Below are 23,365 nucleotides of genomic sequence, written 5' to 3' on the forward strand. Positions count from 1 at the left end.
GCAAGTGAGAAGTGGGTAACTCTCTACTGAAGCAAAACTGGATGGTCCCTCAGCCCCTGGCTAAGAAGTGCTGAGGAGAGGGAAGTAGAGAGGGCTGGGAAGCTGACTGTATCCACCCTTTCTTTTGCAAAATGTGAAGCTGTGGTTGGTTTAAACTGGCATAAATTGGGAGTGATTTCATTGCAGCCCGCTGACAGGCACTGGGGATGTGCCTGATGTGACAGCAAAATCAGGGCTGTCCACTCAGTGGAATCCTGCAGGGATTTCTGTAGCAACTCATGGTGATAATGACTGGTCCATTGTATTTCTTTAGATATGTGAAACCAGTTTTGGTTTGTCCAAAACCTCTTAGCTTCCTTCTCTCCTTGCTTTACTGATCACTGTGCACTGCAGGGCAGAACCAGATTTCTTCTAACTTGGCGGATGTGCGTGGCCCCTCCAGCACACAGAGCTGGCTCCTGCAGTCCTGGCTCCTCAGGCACAGTATCACTGAGTAGCCTCTTTACATTCTGCGTTACATACAGGAGTAAGATCATTGCTCCTAACTCATGAACAAGTTATTTTAGTTAGATATCACAGTGAAACAGGGACAGAAAATGAAGGTCTACACTGAGAGTTTTTTTTAGCAAGCAGCTAACTTGGTACCTGGTTACTCAACTTGGTGATGAACAAAGTTCCTCAAAAGATGAACATTTTGAATGTTACCAGGATGAGTGCTTTGCTTTAGGTGTCTGGTAGCTCCTCTGGCTTCCAGGAACTACTTAAGTGGATGAAAGTAAACGTGGGTGCTACATTTTTGACCAATTGTGTAACCACTACTTGGGTTGTGAAAGCTCAGCCTGCAGGACTTTGAAACACTGATGGAATGTTTTCTGTACCCAGTGCAAGTGTTAAGACACCTATTTAAAATATGCATTTATTCAGTTTTAGACCTGTTAAATGCTGACCTTAAGCAATAGTCAGTTTAACAGAATGGCATGGCTCTAACAGAGATTTGCTGTCCAGTATTGTCAAGTTACCTTTCTAGTTGCTTGAACAGACTGCTGCAATTAAAAAGAATAGATTAAAAGATGCCCATAACTAAGACACTTTATTAAACAACTTCAAGTTGTACAAAAATACAAATATGACTTAATTCTTCTAGTGTTGATGATGCAGTTGCCATACTGTATCCTGTGACGTTAGCTTCAGATCAGCCCTATTGCGAGATGGATTTTGACATGTACAATATTTATCAGCCAGCAGTTAACAATCAGATTTTTGGTTCATCTCTGCTCTCCTTTAGCTGTGGGGAGAAGCAGGCAGAAGGCAGAGTGTACTTCACCTCATTCCTGACCTCCAGTTAATTTATGGAACAGATCTTCATCCAGTGTTTCATTCTGGTCTTTGGAACGGGTTGACAAGAAGATGTACCCCCCAATGTACTCATGGATAATCTTGCAGTCTGCGCTCAGGCACGTGAAAGCAATAGATACATTCTGATCAAACTCGATTGCAACCTAAAGGAAACACAGATGGCAAAATCAGTAACACGGAGAAGCTGCGTCTGGCAAAATGGAGCAAGTGTGAGAGCACAGTTGGGTGGCAAAGACTGTGATAAAGCAGAAAGTGTCTCTGCAACCCGAAACTTACGGGTGTTGGGCTGCTTGTTTCTTAATGTCCTGCTGTGGCAGGGCCCTCTTGTGGTCAAAATCTTTGTGCTGTTCAGGCAGGCAACAAAACCATGCTGTTAACTGGATTTTCTCTAACGGTGTATAAAACACTTGAGAGAGCAGGAATGGCACTCCCGACTCCTTGTACACCTAACCAGTAATGTTTAATATTGTCCATTATTATATTCTGGCCTTAAATCTGCTTTTGGGGTCCAGGTTTTGATTTCCAGCTACTGCCAATTCTAATATCCAGCAAACTGAGCTTAGGTGTGAGCTGTGGATTCTGCCTTGCCTGGTTTGAGAGGGATTTAAAGCTTTACCCTGAATTACAGGCTCTGGCACAGGCAGTACTGCAGGAGAGCAATAGGGATTGTGTCTGATCTCTCCCGGCTCCTGCAGATGGATGTGGAAAACTATAAGCAGGAAGTTTCCAGGTTGCTTGAATCAACATCATGTCAGTTCCACCTCAGAAATCTACAATTTACAGGGCTAGCTTCAAGCTTTCAAAGCCTAACTCTCCATCAGTCACACAACAGAGCTGCTTTCTCAGGACCACACATAGACACAGGGGAGCTCATCCTGCAGCCTGCAATCTCAGTTTGGGATCTGAAAGACAAACTGGGTTCCTGTACCCTCAGTAAGTAATAGACACAGAATCACCACAGTTTAGAGGATGATGCATGAGCTGGGCTATACATAGAGTTAAAATGAGATTTTACTGACAGAGCCGTAAACATAATGGGTTTGAATTTACCTTCAAGTCTGTATTTCATTCCATCAAAAACTAAGGGCAACTTATAAAGAAGAAACTTGGTAGGAACCTTTCAAACTGGAGCCCTTTTAGCTTCTGATTGCATTTAGCTTTTGACTGCAGACTCCATTAAGAACACATTTTAGACAGCTTATTTAATAACATGTCACAACATGTTCAACATCTTTTCACTCTGAGGTTTAGAAACACCTTCTGAAAGCATCCCCCAGTGTCTGAAATGCAGTGATTGACTGCAGGGAGCTGTTCCAGCTTTACCTGGCGTATTTCCCAGTTCACATTCCACTGCTTCATGTTGGAGAACCTCCATGTTGTGATAGGATCTCCTGTGGCTATATCTATTCGTATCAGCCTGTTATAGGACACCCCGAGCACGTCATCCTTTTTGCTTCCTTTAAACCTAAAACACAAAAAAGCCAAAACTTTTGAGCAGATCTGGTTTGTGATGATTTCTGTCCAGAGAAACATTTCATCTGCATCCTCTGAAAGTGCAATAAATGTGGGAAGAGTCACAAGAGCCTGAGGAGAGCTGGGACCCTTCTTTAAACCAGTATTTATTATAAATCAAAGTGATCAGTTGGTGAACAATGGCATAATTCATTGTTTGCTGCTACAAAATATAATTGTTCTGCCAAAATGTCACTGCTAATTTTCCCTGCTTCATTTCACTGATGTTGAAACATGTTCTTCTAGTTATGGTCACCTAAATTATGGAAGCATATGACATCGATTTAATATTTCCTATCAGCATTAATTTATTGAACCAACTGTTAGCAGTACATGTTTCTGAGTACAAATCACATTATAGAAACATTGAAATGTTTTAACGTTTCAAGTTTGTTCTGATTAGAGATGAAAAATCAATATGAAAGTATCAGAACTGTTGGGGGACAGAAATTTCTGGCTAGCTAGGACAAAACTACCCTGGTAAAGAAACTTCCTTCCTCTGCCTTTGTGCTGAAAGCTGGAAGGAATTTCACCTGTCTGCTCTTAATATCAGCGATGTTTCTGATCCTGCTTCTTTCTGACCCTTCTCTCTTTACAGAAAACTGCTCCTTAGGGAAAGAATGTGATTTAAACCCCTGTTTGTGCCTTGCTTAACAACCCTACTCAGCCCATCAGTCTGTGGAAATACACCACAAGATGTGGCAGTGCTCAAGACCAGGTTGGACGGGGTTTGGAGCAACCTGGTTTAGTGGAGGGTGTCCTTGCCCATGGCAGAGGGTTGGAACTGGATGAGCTTTAAGGTCCCTTCCAACTTAAATCAGTCTGGGATTCTCTGTTTTGCTTAGGCTACAAAATTCAGTTCAGGTGTTGGGTTTGTTAATGGAACTGGTGATAGATGGGGCAAACCCTCTGTATCTGTGTTAGTGCATTAGTGACAGGGAACATTCCTGGGTACTGAACTTGTGTTCAACTGCTAGAAGAGTCCCAGCAGAATTCTGGCTGCAGCCAAGCAGCACTCTCTCCAATTTTGGGTGCCATGGTTTAGTGTGAGGTGTCCCTGCCCATGGCAGGGGAGTTGGAACTGGATGATCTTAAGGTCCTTTCCAACCCTGACTATTCTATGATTCTATGAAATGACTCCCAGGTACAGCTCAGGAGCTGGAACATCTAAGGACCAGTATGATCTGGTGGTTCACAGGAAGTTACTGGGTTTCAGGAAGTCAGAGAGTTTTATAGTATGGATATAGGATGTTCTATGCTAGCTGGCCTCTGTGCCAGACAATGTTTCCCAGCTGGTTTAATGATTCCAAACTAGCCCCAGAAGAGGTGTTAAGCACAAATTAATCTCCAAATATGGCTGTGTCAGTACTTTGCATGTTTTTTGGTGTTTTGTCAAGGCTGCAGGTCAGAACCCTGCCATATTCAAGGTAAGTGTCCAGGGAAATTGCTGTGAACACAACGTAACATTCCTTGTGCTGAATGCTCTTCCAGATTAACCTAAAGAAGGGATCGTTTCCCATTTCCTTAATGAAATGCCAAAGAAACTGGTACTTTACCATAGTCCAGTGAACAAGAATCAGAGCAAACAAATCTACTGCAAACCTGAGAACACTAACAAGACATGCATTTTTTACATTTTAGGATGTTTATGTCAATAAGGATTTAATCCTTGTGATACATTCCTCATATATAAAGACATAGTGGAGTGTCTCACTCCTGGAATGGAGCTACTGAGTGCTACTGCTATAGGAAAACCAGCAGTATGGACATGAACAGGTTATGGCAGCTTGACATCACTGCAGTGGTGGGATTACCTTACAATGTAGTAGGATAAGCCAAACTCAGGGAGGGACTGCCATGCCTGGATAAAACGCAGCTTGGCCTCCACTAGAGGCATCTGGGATACGTTTTGGTGGGCTTCCAGAATACGAGCAACCAACTGGGAAACACAGGAAGAGAGAAAGGTTTCAGTTGACCAAAGAACAAAAATACCTTTGCTGTCACTACATCAAACATCATTAGCTGTGATGCCACATTCAGACACTTGGTTGTCACTGTGCAGGTTAGCACAGACAGCTCTTGGGAACAGATCCTGAACCTTTGAGGTTCTTGAGGGCAACTCAGTGCAGGAAGATCTCAGGTCCAGGTTTGTGCTGCACTGGGTCTGGCTCCAGAATACTGCTCTGGAGAGTGTCTCCTCAGGACAGGTAGGCTGAACTTTTGTGGCAAAAGCAGTAGACAAGGAATTATACCTTATAATGGTTTTCCAATACCTGAAGGGGGCCTACAGGAAATCTGGAGAGGGGCTTTTTACAAGGGACAAAAGGGAATGGCTTTAAACAAACGGGAGATTTAGATTAGGAAGTAATCTTTTACTGTGAGGGTGCTGAGGCGCTGGCACAGGTTGCCCAGAGAAGCTGTGGCTGCCCCATCCCTGGCAGTGTTCAAGGCCAGGTTGGACACGGGCTTGGAGCAACCTGCTCTAGTGGAAGGTGTCCCTGCCTATGGCAGGGGGTTGGAACTGTATGAGCTTTAAGGTCCCTTCCAACCCAAACCAGTCTAAGATTCTATACATTAGGTAGAGAGGAAGGAGAGACAGGAAGACACTGTTATTTAAGATGCAGATAACAACTTCCTGTCCTTAAACCCTTCCTTTCTTACTCTGAAGAGACTTTCAGGGACAGTGTTATCAGGAGGAGAACATGACGAGTGATGGAGGAGGTGATACGGATGGAGGAAGAGTACTTGGAAGAAATATTGAGACACCTGAACCTGTGCTCAGTGTAAAGAAAAAGCCTCTTGCGAAGGGACAAATGAGTATTGCGGGATGATTCTACTGTATGGTTTCCAAATGCTGCTCCCATCCAGCCTCACCACCACCATACCACCCATACCCAGCCATAAAGCCATTCTCAGGGTACCTGCTTGGACTTATATTTTTTGGTATAACGTGGTGAGACGAAGCATTCTGGTTTCATATCTGTGTTTTCTGGATCAGACACAGCCTGGGGAGACATGGTCCAGTTCTTCATCTTTAGAAACGAAAGGATCTTGTGGACCTCAGGATGATAAGAGCTATCAGCCATTGTCTTGCCTTTTGAGGCTAAAACACAGGCAGCCATCCACCGAGCATATTGGTTCTCCTGCAACAAAGACAACTGGTTAGTGGTTGTGGACAGGCCATTTATGAAGATGGCTTCTGATCATGTATCTTCATAAAACCACTCTGGAGTTATTCCATGTAGTTTGTATGGATGTCTAGTTACCATGGCATTACTGTTCCTACCTGATGGGGCAAGTTCCACTTATGGGACAGCCTATGCAGAATAGTTACTATTTACATTTGCAAAGAAATCATTTGGAATAGATACTCTTGGGAATTGCATGAGTGTATTCCACCTGAGGAACATTTTTACACCATTTGGATTGGCACATTTCAATACAAATAAATGGAGATTGAAAACCGACGTAGGATCCTTCTCACACTACCCTCATCTGAATGGGGAGAGTTCTCATTAGGAAAAAAAGAGAACCCCAAACCTCAGTCCTCTGAAAACACTGGAACAAAATAGTGTAACCTCTTTTTAACTTTTTTGATAGTTTCTTCTTCTTTTCTGCCCAGCAGCTTTACTTGGAAACTGATGAAAACCCAGAAATATTGTCCCTTTGTCCCTTCAAGCTGTAAGTATCTGTTGGACCACCACATCATTCTTAAATTTTATTAACCATTAGCTAATAAACTCTCTGCAGCATCCTTGTTTCTCTAGAACAGGGTGATGGCTCTTCCAGACAATCTGCCAATAAATCTGGAATACCAACTTTCCCTTATTACTCACGTTATCGCATCTTAAATACACTTCATTCATGCCATCAGCAACAGGAATTAGCAATTTGATTCCAAACTTCTTCGCTGCAACATTTACATCCGGTACAACTTCACATCCTAGATCACAGAGAATCAGATTTAATTACTGTTTAATTACTACATCACTAACTTTAAATACTGATTAATACTAGAGAATAGTAAGAGCATTTAATGGTTGCTTTCCTTTGAGATCAAGGGCCAAGTCTTTCAAAGCTTAGGTCTGATGAAGGATTTCTGTTCTAGTTCACTGCCTGGTCTGGCTCACCAGGGTGATGAGTGGTCTGAGCTCAAAGAGAAAGGATACAAGTGTTCCCAAAACATCAGCCTGATCTTAGGAAATGCTCAACACTTAAAATGGAGAGGAACTGAGAGGACTTGGAAGCCTGGACTGTATTTTCAGCAGCCACTTAGTACTGACAGTGGGATGTAGGTGACATCTACAACAGAGCTGGCCAGTTCAGGGCTCCCAGAGAGCTCTGAGGTCCCAGTATTTCCTGGTGATGGTGCTATTACAGGCCCTCTGGATACAGCTGGAGTTGAGGGTGCCTATAGTTCCCCTTTGTGTCAAGGGACACCAAAGCTGTGGGCTGCTTGGTGAGGTTCCAGCCACCCTGGCTAGTTCTACCATGCATTCTCTGACCTACTGAGGAGATGTAGATTGGTATGCAGAGCCATTTGTTCACAAGGATCAATCTTCTTTGTATTTCAAAGGTTTCTTGTAGGATGAATCCTGAGCATCACTGGTTCCCTGATGCTGAACAAATGATGTCCCTGCAGGAGCAGGTGTAGGCTATGTATGGTGCTGATGTTTGCTGTATACACCTTGGGTTTCTCCTTCAGCAGTACCTAAAGCTGGTTGTAGCTATGGGAATTCCCACACATGAAAGAAACAAGGCCCAGAGAAGGCTTTGGATCTGTCCCTGCACAGCAGTATATAGGTGCAACCTATGGCATGCTTGTCCACTGGATCATCTGTAATCTTCCACTACGAGTGTGCATTTGCCAAGGAACAGAGGCAAGTACTACCATACTAGTAAAACAGATAGTAAAAATACTTGGAAATAGAAGTGTCACATTCTCTACTTGACTCATCTTTAAGTGAACCCAGCAGTATGTGGGTGGCCTTTTACAAGCCAGGTCCAGATACTTTGGGTTTGGGCTAAGGTATTGATCCTTTTTTGTTTAGACCTCTTATGCAGTTGCAGTCTGCCTGCTTAGGAGTCTCAGTAACTGAAAAAGGTCTCAGACTAAATGCCATTGTGCTTGCATTGAGTCCTGCAGGGCTTTCTTGATTTATTCAGTTCACAGATGCAGTAGGAAAAGGAAAGAAAGGAAAATTCCTACCTTTTAGGTTTAGCTTCTCAATGGGTTCTCCCTGCGCACATTCCTTGTTTTTAAAATAAGATATGGAAGTGTCTTTAAAGACAAACCAATATGGCTTGATAGCTTTGAGTGACAGCTTCCTGGGCCTGAAATTGAAAAGGAAATCACAAAATGAGCAAATTGCTAAGTCAGTTACAAACATTCCTGTGGGTCTCCAATTGCTTTGGCAGTCATGAACATGGCTTCAGTTGGGTTATACATGCTTGTATCAATGAGAGGGGTGGCAGAGGATGGAACCAGCACTGCGTCCAAGTCATGCCAGGTAGGGACGGGGTTTTACCCTACATTCTAGCTGAATCCCATCTATCATTTCTCTCTTTCCTCCTCCCCTTTATCTTCTGTGTATTTTTTCTAACTTTCCTCCCCCTTCCATTCCTAATCAAATCCATTCCCTTTTAACGGACTCATTTTCACATGAACTCAATAATGCTACTCTAACACACAGGTTTGTTCACATACACTAGAACTAGCTTCAGTTTTCCATAGCTCCGTATCTAGAAGTTTTGCAACCATAGAACTAATTTATATTCATTAGAATATAAGGGAGCAGAGACCATGTTTTTGGCTTTATCTCTACAGTATCTAACATAGCAAAATTCTGTTCCTTCACTAAGTTTATAAAGGTTCTGTAGCACTCCAAGCAAAGGTAATAGTTCAAACCATCTTAGCATCATAGAATAGTTAAGGTTGGAAAGGACCTTAAGATCATCCAGTTCCAACCCCCCTGCCATGGCCAGGGACACCTCACACTAAACCATGTCACCCAAGGCTCTGTCCAACCTGGCCTTGAACACTGCCAGGGATGGAGTATTCACAGCTTCCCTGGGCAACCCATTCCAGTGCCTCAGCACCCTTACAGTAAAGAATTTCTTCCTTATATCCAATCTAAACTTCCCCTGTTTAAGTTTTAACCCATTACCCCTTGTTCTTCCATCTCTTCACATATGTATATGAATAAATATAATCCTCATTTTCATTCTTTTCAATACTTTACTAATGCAGACTGATTTCTTTCATAGAGTGAATTTAAAAATCTCAACTTTGGCATGGAGAATTAACTGATAAATCATAGAATCAATCTGGTTGGAAAAGACCTTTAAGATCATCAAGTCCAAAATACTAATGGTCAAACATACTCACTGTGCCAGCCCCACCTCTCTTCACTAAGAGATACACTTACAATTTATAAATAAAATTATAATTTCATTTAATAAATATAATTACTCCTACTAAGAATACACCAAGAAAGCCACGTGGGAGGGAGTTGGGATAGAATACCAGGTTCAACATATTGCAGGCGAGAAAACCGGAGGTATTAGCACTGTTTTAGTAGAGAAATACCTCACAACTGGCTATAGAGGTCACCAATGAAGTTAAAAAGAAGAAAAAAAGAAAACAAAGTAATTCCACTGTCTATTTAGTCCTTCCCTTTAAATCATAGAATTATAGAATCATAGAATAGTTAGGGTTGGAAAGGACCTTCACAAAGTGTATAGGACTAGCTGGGACACAGTGATTTATTATATGCATTCTTGTCTTCTCCAGAGCCCTTCTATAAATCTGATTCTAGAATCCTTTCCAGAAAATGGCAAATTCTACATTTAAATTTAAAAATAACTTGCATTTTCAAAGCTGCCAAATATTTTGGCTTTTAATTTTCTTGCAAAGCAACATTCTTCACAAATAAATTAATGTAATTTCTTTAGACTAACAAAATTATTTTTCTATCCCCCTAAAAAAAGTTGTTAAAATCTTTTTTTAAAGCTTTTTATTGTTGCTTTTGGAAAAAATCCCCATAACATTGTCACCCACCTGAATACAGCCTTCACTAAGTGTGCTAATGTGGTGCATGCTCTGAATTACGTGACGAAAAGTTCACTATATGAATGGAGTCAGCAGCAGGACATGCAGAGCTTTGCATGTGGGTGTACAGCTAAGCAAATAATCATAGTAACTAAATGTTGTTCCTTTAAATAAGTGTTTTACACCTTATCTAGTTTCTACAATGCTTTAGGTTTAGGGAGTGATTTATCATGTAGATAGGAAAGCTTTTGTGATGAAAAATAACTGCTGAATGCTTTTAAAGGCAAAGTGCTCTACTGCTGGGGAAGGATAAACCATCCATTGTCAGAGGTGAGCAACTGCCAGGACTTAAAAGGCTCAAATTCCCTTTCATCTTAAGCCACCATAGTCATTTGAATGTCAGGTAAAATTCCTAATTGGAAATTAATAATTAACAATTCCCAACTGTTAACAACAGTTAGAAATAGCCAGGTGCAGTTTTCAGTTCACTGACTGCAAATATGATTTGTCAACTGATAAATATCTGTGCAACAGAAACCTTTATCTTTCCAAAGATAAAGATTTATCTTCCACAAAGACTGTTGCATGATAAAAGGCATTACAGACTTAAGGTCACCGCAGTCATTTAAATAACCCATAAATCAAGATGTTATAGCAGGATTAAAGAACAGGGTTCCTTGCAGAAATTCCTCTCTGGGAGAGCTGATTCTTCTAGTTTTTCACTGGTAAAACCCAGTAAAATGTGGTTGAAAACAAACTTATGGGTTCTTGTTTAGAGATGATGCTTGATAAGCACTAGGAAATACAAAGAGCCTGATCTTTTACTAAGCATAAGTACAGCTGCCCCAGCACCCCAAAGTTAGAGAGACTGCTGAGAATCTGGGTCAGAAGCAGTAAGAGAAAGACTTGGAAGAGGATGGCATTAGGCTGGTTAGACTAAGCTGGAATGTTTAATTGATAACCATAGGATCTACTGTTAGATTAGAATGAAGAACTCAAGAGATCTCTTCTATGGTTAAGCTTTTTGGGGTTTATGTTTTATTATTGGTTTTAATAACTCACCTAACTAGCCTGAGATTATCAGCAAGTTTCGGGATGTCTGTGATGTCCTCCTATCAGGAATAATTAGGAATAATTTTAGTACAGTGCACTTTGTAATGGTCTGTTAGCTAAATCAGGAACCAGATACCCTCAAAGTCAATGAATTTGACACAGTAAAAGCAATTTTAGTATCAAAAAGGACGTACCAAAATGTTATTTGTGTTTCCACCTTCCAGTGTCACCTCCAGATTAGAAAGTGCAGCTTCTACTTCATCTACTTCTGATTCACAGGTGAAGTCTTGTGCCTCTGATGATAATGATAACTTGCTTACATGATACTAAAATAAAACATCAGTGGCAAGCAGTCAGTATAACAACACACAATCACAGCATATGAAAATAGGCCATTTGGCTTATGGGACAACTCTGTAAAGCTCTGCAGCAGAGAACCATGGGTTTTCTTCACAAGGAAACAGGTTTGTCCACTGTGATCCCCAGTGCAATTACTGGTAACAGTTTCCTATTTTAACTGCCAGTGTTTGTACTCCTTCACTGATTGTCCCTGGTCTGTGAGGCTGTGTGCTAACATTTGCATCCAGGTCAGCTCTACATGCCATGCATACCAGGTGGAAACCTGGCAGCAAGGTTCTGTGGTGTCCTGCAGGGGCAGATTATGGACCTTTTGACAGCTCCATTTACATTTAAAAGGAAGAAATTTATTATTAATACACATTTGTGCTTTATCACCTGACTATCACCTAGTCAGGTGATAGTCATGGACTAAGCTATGCTAGGTCAGGTTGAATTTCAATGTACTCCATAGCAACCCTATCCTTTTTTTTGGTCTGTTGTGAACTTATGTATTAAAGAAACTTCCAGGAAGAATACAAGAAAGGATGGTAGCTGAGATAGGAAGCAACACTTCATAGTAATCCCCTTCAGAATAGGCTGGTATTGAAGTTACATCCTTGCTATGGTTTGCTTTAGATAATGTTAGCAAATGGTTCCATAATAGTATGTGACAGTTTGAATAATGGTGTGCTGCTACTGAATTCTGTTGCTTTAGTTGATGGATGATGCTGCTTGTTTCTCACCCAAACAGCAGACCCCCAATCCAAGCAGAGCTGTTGGCCTGGGCTCTATCCTAGTCTTGTCCTAGCTTGTGCCTGCCTCTTGAAGAAACAGGTTTTGCAACCTGGATCAAGTACATACCTGTAGTGCAGCAAAGATGAGCATTTCTTCCTCTGTGCAATCAATCTCTTCTAACAGGATGGCCCAACGGGCTTGTTCATAGATTTGGTTTATTCGCACTGCATCATACTGTAGCAGAAAAGAACACCACTGGTCATTAATGACCATCAAGTTGTAGATTCATGATGAGCTGCAGCTGATCTAACATTGGGTTGAAGCCATAAAGGTTGTTTCCTTCCTTTCCCCACCTCTGCCCTGCTGTTTGTTCCCATCCTTCCCTAGTGTGGGGTGACAGTGACTTGCTGATCCAACAGAAAGTTCATCAGGAGTCCCTGGCTGAAGTGGAAGGGGAGGGGAAGACATCCCCTTTCGTGGTGGGAAGCCTTGGGCTGGGTTAACTGCAGTGTGAAACCACACTATGAGAGTGAAAATAACGTGACATGGGCGAATGTGACGTTCTGCAGTTTCCTACTGCCAAAGAAAGAGACCCTCATTCCTCCCTTCCCCTCTTCTGCTCTTGGCTTTTTCAGTTCTGTCTCTGTCCTTGCACTGGTTTGACATTTGTCAGCTCCTGCTGTGAACTGCTTCAATTCACTATGCAGTTCTTCAATGTGTTTGTGTCTTGGTGAATAAGCTGAAGTGACTCACAGACATATTCAAGCCCCAGAGCTGGTGATGGGAGGATAAACCTTGGAGCATGACCTCTCCCACTAGTGGTGAGCTATTACACTGCCTGAGGCTGTTTTGGGTTATTTCATCCTATGGCTCATTGGCTGGCTTGGGCAAAGAAGGGAAATGTTTGGGCTGCTAAAGAGACATACTTGCACTTCAGGTGGGATGGCTTTTCACTCCAAAACATGCCACTTGAATTAGAAAGCGCCCTTCTGTTCATCTGAGATGCTTCAGATGAAAGTTTTACAGAATTTACAGAAAATAACAATGTGAAGGCCAAATCCTCCAAAAATCACATTTGAAATCTTGTTGATTCATGCTGGTAAATGATCATCCATTAATTTCACTAACTGCAAACTCCCTGGCTTAACACAACCACCCTGTCTGTTAGTGGAAACAGAGGCAAACCAGAAGCATCTTTCAAATGAGAAGAAATTTAAAGGGATTTTTGAACTCTATGTAATTTTTAAGTCCATTCTCAAAAACAGGGTTTATACCTTTAGATCATTTAGGATACTGCTCATTTAGTTTTGCCCTGTTAAGAGAGGCAGGAAGTAAACCAGCCCCTCTGGAAATCTGGATATTGTTTCTGGTGCTTTTCAGATCTCATCTTTACTCTTCAGATCTAATTTCAGGTGAGGAAGAGTGATTCAGTGTCCAAAGGGAAAAAGTGCAGCCTTAGCTGAGGGGAAAAAGTTGGATTTGATCTCTGAAGGGGCTGTAACAAATCCTAGCTAAGATTTGGTATCTTTGTGCTACAGCTCCTTGACATGAAAGCAGGTAAACAATGAACAGCAATAAAACAAAGCTCTTACTTTTGGATTCAAATCAAAGAAAGTGTAATATTTAAAGCGTAAGAGAAGTTGATCATCCTCCAGAATGCCTTGTTCCATAAGCGACCGGGATGAATCTAACCAGCTGTGGAAGAGAACAACGCACAGAGTCAGCTGGACAGGAAAAGCTGTCACACCTGCAGAGCTCCAGTGTAACTGGGAAACCAAAGTGGGAATGAACAGCTCCAATTCCTGCAAGCCTGGGGAAAATCCAGGTAACTCAAAGAGGTGAAATGTTCATATGGATTCCCAGCTTTCGTTGTATAAACACAATATCCACAATCTTCCTATTTTTTTTTCTCCAGCACTATTCAAAACACCAGGAGTAGATGCCAAACGCTGAGCAGTAACTAGTTGTGGGGTGATGCACACCAATGAGATTCTTTCTTCTTGATCTCCAGAAATGGGAGATTCATTTAATCCAGGGCAAAAGCCTGTAATATTTGAACTCCCTCTTTTCATTTCAGTATTTGTGGTTTATAATTCCAGCTACTTCTGTTCTCCAGTGAAATCCAATGGAAATAACCAAGTCACTACTTAATGCTCCACAGATCCAAACCTGACAATCTGTATTATAATGCTAGAGGGACAATCCTTTCAAACTCTCACCATTAAACCCCCTCATGCTCTGAATCCTTCTGTGGTGTCCAGTAATCAATATTTACTCCTGCATAATTCAGTGGAGCCACCTATTTGTAATGCATTAGAGCTTCATTGAATTTATCCACATGTATACATCCACTGTCCATTTAAAGCCTTTCAAGTTTGCTATCCAGACTGTCCTTCAGCAGTGCCCACAGTGCTAAACTGGATTTCCCTTCATCTAACAACATAATTTAGTCCAGAGCCTGCACCATTACATCATTCATCACTTTAAATCAAAACTACCTAAGCAAGAATGTTAAATAAGGAAAAGGGTTAAAAAGAGTTAAGTATTTCTGAAACAAAACCATGATCAAAACATGTTTTTAAGTATCAGTATAGCCATATATCAGGGGGTTGTTTCCACATTCTGCTTTACACTTAAGAAGCCGGATTAGTGCCACCCTTGTTAAACCAGCTAACACAGATCTCAAAGAGAGGAGGCTTACCCTGCATTGAGTTTGGCTTTGTCAGCTAAGGTCCGAGGCTGGTACATCTCTGCTAGTGTTTCTGGAGAGCAGTTGGGGTGACTGAAGGCGAGGATGCTGCAGTTCTGCTCAGTCAAGGGACTGTCGCTGAACCAAGTAATGGTAGAAGAAGCTGGTGTCCCACTGACGGGGTCATAAATGGGTGTCATGGTTTTACTGTACAAACCTGGGCTTCCTGCAAGTTAGGAGAGTCATGTATTATTCCAGGGAAAACTGCCTTCAGATATAGGTAGGTACCACTTAACCCTTTCCTTTCAAGACAGTCTCTCCTGTCTCTGCTGTTTACAGTAGGCCATGAACCTCCTTCCACAGGTGACCTCAGGGACAGAAGTGCTCTTTCTCATTCTGTGAGATCTCTCAGTTGTGTTGGAGGCAGGAAACACTGTGAAGCTTTTATTTCTCCTATTCCTTGCAGGTTGCCAAACTTGTTGAATACTTTAAGAGCAGTCTCACATTTTCAAAGAGCAGCTGCAAGGCTGCAGCTGATCACTTGTTGTCTGCTATGGCCCTTCTCATATCAATGGCAGGGAAAACATTTGTACAGACAACAGAAAAACACTGATACATTGGAGATTTCAGTAACTTCTTGAAGCCACTCATTTCAGGCCAGCTGTCTCTTTTTCATTACCATCAGACACTGAACTGGTCTCCCTGGTTCTCACTGTGTAACAAAGACTTCCTTCCTCTTTTTGACTTTCAGTCAGAAGAACAAAACCATATTGATTTGTCATTACCTGATAACCCAGAACTCACTGGCGAGTTGCACAGGTTCAAGATATCTTCTGTAACCGGTTCTTTGTTGTTCTTGTCTTTTTTCTTTCTCTTTTTGAGCGTGTCTTCTGATGGCTTCAACAAGGAGAGTTCTTCTGACCGTCTAATGTCTACAATGGCAATGTGGGAAGTGAAGCAACATGAAACATGTGAAACTTAGCAGATCACGTCCCAAAAAACCCCATGGCTGGTGATGGCATTTGGGGAAGCTCCATGGTGCAATCTGAATTCCATTTTTAGCAGGCTGAAAGCAGTAGTTGTGGAAAAGCCAGTAATTCAGAAAGAAGGCAAAAGACTTTGGGCTGTGAGAATGAGTTTGGCAGGATTTAAGCCTGCTTTTATAGCAGCATAACTGCATTTTAGAACATCAGGGGAAAACTCTTTCTCCCTGATGGCTCTACAGTCACCTTTGAGCATCCAGCCTCAATGCAATGTCTTCTTAAGCAAGAACAGAAATGGAACCAGTGTGTGTAAAGTTTGTGCTTTTTTTTATTCTCTGTATTTCACATACAAGATCCTGTCTTGGCTGTACACTATCCCCTAATGCACTACTGATTCAGACAGGTATTGTCAGTTGCAAACCTGGAACTTTGTTCCTGAGAAACACTTATTCTGGGGTAAGCAAGGATATTTTTGACAGTATTCACTCATGAGAAACACTACTGGGTTACTGGAGTGATTCAGTTGGAAGCAAAATGTCAGAAGAAATATTTATTTTGGCCAAATGTCATTGAACAATTATGGCATCATTTTATCAGGGCTGTTAAATATAATGAAGACACACTGTACCTTTCACAATCCACTGCTAGAAGATGAAACTGAAAGCTGCAGTGTGGTCAATATGAAGCTAAAGATGGATGTGTTAATGCGATAAACTTTGAAGATCTAAATTCAAATGAAGATTTTAGTCCCCATTTTACCCTAAAACTAAGGGATTCTGAAGCCTGCTTGCAGACTCGACTTATTGCCATTGATCACAGGCACGCAGGTCTGGCATGCTCCAAAATCTCACTCAGAGGTGCTCTGTTATTAGAAGGAGCAGAGACCTGGGGACTCAGTGCTGCAGCACATTCGTGGGCTTGGGAGGGGTTGTTAGGTATGCCCTGACCTGGACAGCTTTGGGCATATAAAACCTTGAACATTTAGAACATGCTCCTTCTGGAGTGAGTACAAACAACCAGTAGGCCAAGTTGAGTATCATTAATGTTAATGGAAATAGGTGATAAATCAGTGACACCAATAAAATTGCCTGTGGTAAAAGTTGGTTTAGGAGATTGATAAGCTCAAGATCTTAATCAATGGCATGGAATAAGCAGAAGGGACAAGGATCCCTATGGAACCATCAAGAGGACTTTGATTATACTTGTGTAGCTCATGGGACACGTTTCTGATACAGCTTGCACCAGTTATCACAAAGTCTCCAAACCATTGACATGCACTGGATACTAAACCCCCAAAAATCCATCATTTGATCTTGGATTAACTCAAATCAGGTTTCTCCTTGAGCTTAACAGTTTAATGAGTAAGAACTTCACATCAAAACAACTTCACCTAATAAAATGCTTCAACTCAGTTGCCAGAGGGGATTTAGGCTTTACTTACTGAGGATTTTGCAGATGTCACTGACAGCTTTGAACACCATAGAGGAGAAGCTGACTTTCAGTCTCACAGTCTTCATGTTCGGCAGGCGAAGCCGGAGCATTTTGTGCTGAGTAGTAAAGAAGAGCTTAGCATCTGCCTGCACCCCGCATTTATCCAGTGTCCAGTGGGTTTTCAGAAGCCAGCATTTTTTCTGCTCCCACCAAAGGGCATAGTCTGACCAGTCTTGTGCTATTTCTAGGAAGATACAAAACAGTTATTCATAAACTCTTTAGCAAATGTACTAAAACCCCCCTTGGTTTGGAAACTGTGTTCTGCAATCAGGAGAATTTATTTACATCATTTGAATACTCATTTTATTTACATTAAAGCAGCAACAGTTCCTGAGACCTGGACCCCATTTGCTGCTGTTTGTGGCAGTCACTGGGAACTAACTTTGTTTTCCCTGAAGAGTTAATGTAGGCTGACTGTGGCACTGCTTTAATCTTGCATATATCCATAGGGAAGTGCATCTCCTAAATCTGGTACTATACATGGTTCAATGCTGCTTGGATTGTGCTGGGATATGCACTAATAACAAGGATACCTGCTTGACAACTTGACAGCAAGCTGAAAATCCTCCCACAAAACCTTGTGTGCCCCAAGATGGGCACAAGTGCTTCCAGAGTCTCCAGGGAAGCATCACTGAATGGCTCATTTCCATAGTGTAAGAAGCAGCAATGAATCCCCTGAAGTGCTGCTGACACACAGTGAAGGCCTGTTCTCAGCTCTTCCCTTTGGCTGCACAGGGATGTTCACCTGAGTGTAGCCCACTTAAGCCCACTATACAGTGGCAACATTCTTGAAATAATCAAGGAAAAGAAGTCTCATTTTGGGAGTGAGCCTTGTGACAATCAGGAAAGAGTTACAAACTAATGAATAACAACCTTCTCTACCACACAGGATGTGGAAACTTCTAAGTGAAGCAGAAACTTGCAAGTGAGGTAGAACGGGCCATGGTGTGATAAGGTACAGTTAAATCTGCTATTAGTCTGTGCAGGAGGAGGGCAGGCTGGTGTGACTGACCCCTGAGTCTTGTCACTGACTACAAACCCTGCCCAGAGAGGACAGGCCTGCCCAGAGATGACTGACTTGTTTCACTAATATAGACTTGCCTGGGTTTTGCTTGAGTCAAAAATGTGCATTTTGTACTTTGGAGAGTACAATAAAGTAAGATTTGCTGAATCAAGAACAGATAGAAGACTTTGTTCGTGATTTATTGCCTACTACATATGGCACTGACATAATAATCAGATACTATCTTCTCTGTATAATTCTGCAGCCTCAGAACACACAAATATTTTGGAAGGCAGATCCATTTGATAGCTTTGCATTAAAGAAACCTAGATGCTCTTATTGCCTGTAGCGCTGACTTGTTGTGTGGCCATACACTGGGTATTTCACCTTTCATTTCCTAACTTTGATTCAGCTGGTATCTGCTCTTCATACCTCTTCCCTAAGGGATATATGCGATGGATAATGTGGCTCAGATTTTGGCTAGAATGCCACTCTAGCAAAGGAAACAGTAACTTCTGAAGTGCCTTCATCCTGTCTTTTTGATGGCTACAGGTGGATAAAGAGGGTACCAACTATTTTACTGCCCCTCCAACTAGACACCTATAAAGTCTGTCTAGAAAGGGAGTGGAACATTTAGTCTAGCCCATTGTTATTTGTGGAACAAGACAAAACAAAGGTAGAGTTTTGTTTGCACTGTGACAGTCACAGACAGGGAGAGGTTCTGGCCACACAGACCTCCAACCTCAGTGCACCCTTACAAAGGGAGGCAGTGCCATTTCAAAGCACACAGGAGCCTCTTTATGCAGAGGGAAAGCTGCATGTATTATTTTCATAACACTGTGTAAATTAAACATGTCTTTACTCACTGATTTGTTCTACTAATTTCAGCATCACTCCTCCAATATGAAGGTCCCCTGTGACCCGTAGTAAAAATTCCTTTTGTACCTCTTCTTGCTGATGATCAACTGTCACCAAGAGCTCCCAGGAGTGAGACCCATATTCCCTTGAGGAAATCATTTTGGAAGGGTCTATGTAAGCTCTACAAACACAAGACAAACAAACAGGTTAGTTTCCTTCCACTCTGAAACAAATGCATTTCTCCGTAGTCTCTAAATACTTCCATGCTGCCAACACTTTGCAGGGGCCTTAGTTGGAGCATCACATGTGTTGTCTTCTTACCTCTTAACTAGGCTCTGCTCTTGTGGTTACTCGTGCAAGACAGGCACGTGGGTTTACTTGTTTCCATTGGTTTTATTCTGATTTCACCCCCTCCCCAGCTCTAATGCCTGCAGTTGGGCAGAGATAGCCTGGTTTACCTGGGTTTCCCCACTATACAGTGCTAATCTGCCAGTCCATAAAGCCTCCCCATAAAGCCTCCATTGTGGGTGGGATCTGTTTTGGCAATCTGTCCATTGAACAAAGGAATTTCACTGACTTGTACACATACAGCTGTAATTCTCACTGCAAACAGACATTTACACATGCACTTGTGCCAGCTTGGTCCTGTATTCTGACCTATCTGGGTAGATGTGAGGGGAGACAAATAACTTTAGTGGCTCTCTGCCAGCAATATCCAGGCACGTAACTGCAGTTTGTGCTCAGTGCTTGCACAAAGAGAATGGGATGTATCCTGCCTCTGCAGGGTGAATGGTCTGAGATCCTATCATACTCCTGCCAGGACAGATAAACAGTAATCATGCCAAGCCAAGCTAGAGAAGATGCTCAGAGTAGCAGCTCTAGTTAGCATCAGAAGAGTTCTGCTGATCACTGAAGAATGAGCTTGTAGGTATAAGGTGACTGATGTTGCAGGAAGGAGTTATGATATTTAACCAGCTTAACACTCAGCATCCTGTCAGAACCAAGCCTTTGCAGCTGAAGCTTAGGGAATAAGGTGGATGACTTCCACTTACTGCAGCCTTTCAGCAGCGCCTGAGAACCCCAAGTCACAGACAGAGACTCTATTAACAGTGCCATATACAGACTGCTTCTGACATAAATTTTCAGCCTAAAAGTCAGGTCAGAACTAGATAAATCAAGGACAGTTGTCACAGGGGAGGAGTGAGAGAAGGAAGGATGTTTCCTAGGACTGACTGCAGGACAAGATCAGGCTAGTTTAGGTTACACTAATGTAAAATTAAGCTAAAGGTTAAATATAGCACTCCTAGAAACAGGGTGAACATTTAAGTTCGCCTATTTACCCAATTTCTAACAACACGCTTTATGGTGCCTATTAGATAATAACAGAGGGTTTTAGTGCCACAAGATACTGCCCCGGGGCAGAGCCCAGTTCAATGTTCATCCTGAGATTCCCTGCCAGAGGTGAAGGGAGGCTCCTACTCCTAAACAGCCAGTTTAGGGCTTAATCCTCCCCAGAATTCAGGTGTTATTCACGTTTTTTAACATCTTATGGTTTAATAATTTCAACAGGAAGACTTTTGATATCTTGTTATGTACCATGCAATATTTGTACGACAGAATCAGTCATCTGTTTCAGGGAAGTTCTTCTAACCTCTGTTAATATAACACTGTTGAATTTTGTTCTCTGAATCCTAATGTTGTAGACTTGGTTCCTTGAGCTCCTTTGGCCCTGATGTCAATCCTACTGATGTAAAATTCGGTATCAAAGGGATAATACAAATGTGGTGACAATGACAAATTCTACTAATAAGGAACAGTGATTCCAGAAGGCACTGAAAGTGTGTCTGTTAAAGATTAGACTGACACCCCCCTAATGAATGACAATGTAAATGGAACAATCTGTCCAGCTCAAAACCATCCTCTTAGGGGAAAATCACCTTAAGGAGGAGTTTCAGTAGAACAGTGCTGGGAACCTGCCCTGACAGTCTAAAATCATGATGACTTATAGATAGCCCTAGCTTAAAAGCCAGCAACTTCACAACCATATGACTCCAAAAGGCTAATTCACACCAAGAACAAATGATGTTGTTAGTTAAGTTCTTGGATGTGCCAGCCTACACCTTTTCACCAAACAGTTACTAAACCAACAAGGGCTGATACTTCTCCAGGATGTGAGTTTGTTCTGCCTTGGTAAATATAGACATTGAGTCGGATATTGAAAAACACTATGGGATAGAGCTGGGATTGTGACTTTGTGCTGCTGCGTGTGTGCCACATGGATTTGGTAGCACAGGTCTGCATTAGGGGCAGAGGAAAGGGCTGTGTCCCTCCTAAATGCACCGTGTCCAGTACACAGCTCCTGAGATGGGCTCCCAGGCAGATGAGGCTTTCAGCATAGGGCAGTACAAGGTGAGACAAGAGAACAGTCATCACTGCACTGTATTCACAGCAAAACAAAACCCCTGACTTCAGAAAGGTCAAAATGCTCATAAGCATCAATAACAGCTTTAAAATGGATAAATCTACAGCTGGCTTAGGCATGAGAACTGTGTGATTTCACTGCGGGAGCACAGGACTGAAATCTGGAGGAGGAACAATACCTTTGCCTACACTTTCTCCACTATAAGCCAGTATTGTTACAAAAAAGAAGTGCTGCATCTGCCCTCTTGTGCCTGCTCTGGATTTGCCTTTTTTTCCCCATCTTAAATTAGGATCAGCTTCCCAGGCTAATGCAGTGTACAAATGCTTGTGCTGACATGGGTGAAAATGAGCAGCCCAAGGGGTGGGTGAAACTCCTCTTATTCACGCTGGCTTGGAAAACCACGGCCTCGAGTGCAGGTAATCCTGGCACTCCTTCATTCCCTAAAGCTGCTCCTTCCCTGCAAACCAGGAGGCTTCGGTTTGGTGATACGAAAACACAAACACGAGCAGATCTATCAGAGTACACAGCACAAACAAAGCCTAGGCTGGAAAAAGAGGTGAGCCAAGCACAAGGACATCTAACTAGGGTGGATTAACACCCAAACAAACCCAAGCAGCCAGCGCAGGCCGTGGACACCCCATGTTTTGAGACCTTCAGGTTAAGACTGGCTCCTCTCCCGGCACACAGCCCAATTCCCTGGCTTCACGTGGGTTGTGGCTGTAGAAGCTCAGGAAGGCCAGAAATGTACCCGCAGGCTCTAGTCAGGCTTTCTACAGCGCATCTGAGCCAACACAGCTATAGGAAAGCAGCGACTGAGAGCTCACCGCGTATTTTAGCCCTTATAGCCCCGAGGCTCAACCTCTATGTGGAAACACAGGATGTTACTTGTACTGGAGCAGGAACAGACCCGCTGTAAGGTAAACGGGAGAAAACAGAGTATTTCTGGGCACCCCTCAGGGGCTGTGCGGCACCAACCCAGCTCCCCCCCCTTTAAGGAAGTGCCGGGTGCCGCGGAGGGAAGGCCTCCCGCAGGGCAATGACTTTCGAATTCTGACGATTATTACTATTATTATTACCCTAAAATAACTAAAACCTAAACATTTAAACCTAAAATCCATCCGGATGCACCCCCCTCCGGCCCCGCCGTGGGCCCTCACCCGCTCCCGGCCGCCACTCTCCGTCCGCACCGAACCGCCCTTCCCGGCCCCCCTCAGTCGCTCACCAGCGGTCTCCGAGGGCAGCCCCGTCCCGCTCCTCCCGGCCCAGCTCCTGCGCCCTTCGCTTCCACCCAGCGTCTGCGGGACGAGAGGAGGAGCAGAGCCCGGCCCCGGCACCCCCGGGGTAGGCAGCACTTCCCTTCCCTCCGCCCCGCTCCGCCGGCAGGTAGGGATAAGCTGATCCCTCCTTCCCTGCGCTGCACACTGTCAATAGAACACCGTAACCCCGAGGCTATGGAGCCTCGTTGTTGTATGTGTACCTCATTGAGTATACTTGTTGCTTCATGGAGCCGCCTTGGGTGTGCAGGGTTTGTTGCTTCTAGGTGGTTGTTGAGGGATTGGAAACTACAGGGGGAAGATAAGCTTAGTTCTGCGTGTGCGATGCCAAACAGTAGGAAAGGGTGTTTGAGATGTAGGGATGTGTTGTGATGTACGGAATAAAAGGAGGATGAGCTGGCTGGAGATAGGCAAGTGCTTCTCCGAGGTGGCTGCACACAGAAAGCCTTTCTTGCCTTAAATCTTTGACTTGCTTGGTGGTGTAGTGGCTAGATGAAACACAGTGAGGAAATAAAACCAAACTAAACTAATAGCCAGAAAGAGAAATAAAGAAAATAAAAGTTCTTTCAGATTAAAGTCATACTGAAAAAAGAGCCCCC

The 23,365-nt window shown here is 42.8% G+C and overlaps 1 protein-coding gene across 2 annotated transcripts; it reads right to left on the bottom strand.

Annotated features, from left to right (window-relative positions):
* Window positions 1–1,071: 1,071 nt before the first annotated feature.
* FERMT1 (FERM domain containing kindlin 1) lies at window positions 1,072–22,868 on the bottom strand. 2 transcript variants are annotated; one of them, XM_034061134.1, is made up of 15 exons: window positions 22,715–22,868; window positions 19,079–19,251; window positions 17,160–17,393; window positions 15,521–15,667; window positions 14,748–14,961; window positions 13,639–13,741; window positions 12,173–12,280; window positions 11,167–11,298; window positions 10,982–11,031; window positions 8,078–8,202; window positions 6,705–6,811; window positions 5,790–6,011; window positions 4,683–4,807; window positions 2,680–2,821; window positions 1,072–1,499 (listed from the first exon to the last, which is right to left on the bottom strand). In XM_034061134.1, the coding sequence occupies exons 2-15, from the start codon at window positions 19,227–19,229 to the stop codon at window positions 1,326–1,328; spliced, it is 2,034 nt and encodes a 677-aa protein (XP_033917025.1). In that variant the 5' UTR covers window positions 19,230–19,251; window positions 22,715–22,868; the 3' UTR covers window positions 1,072–1,325. The 2 variants fall into 2 exon arrangements, with proteins under 2 accessions (XP_033917025.1, XP_033917026.1); XM_034061135.1 differs by lacking the exon at window positions 22,715–22,868 and having other exon boundaries at window positions 19,158–19,245.
* Between the last annotated feature and the right edge of the window lie 497 nt (window positions 22,869–23,365).

This window comes from Melopsittacus undulatus, chromosome 3 (assembly GCF_012275295.1).
Source record: "Melopsittacus undulatus isolate bMelUnd1 chromosome 3, bMelUnd1.mat.Z, whole genome shotgun sequence".
NCBI classification, from domain to species: Eukaryota; Metazoa; Chordata; class Aves; order Psittaciformes; family Psittaculidae; genus Melopsittacus; species Melopsittacus undulatus.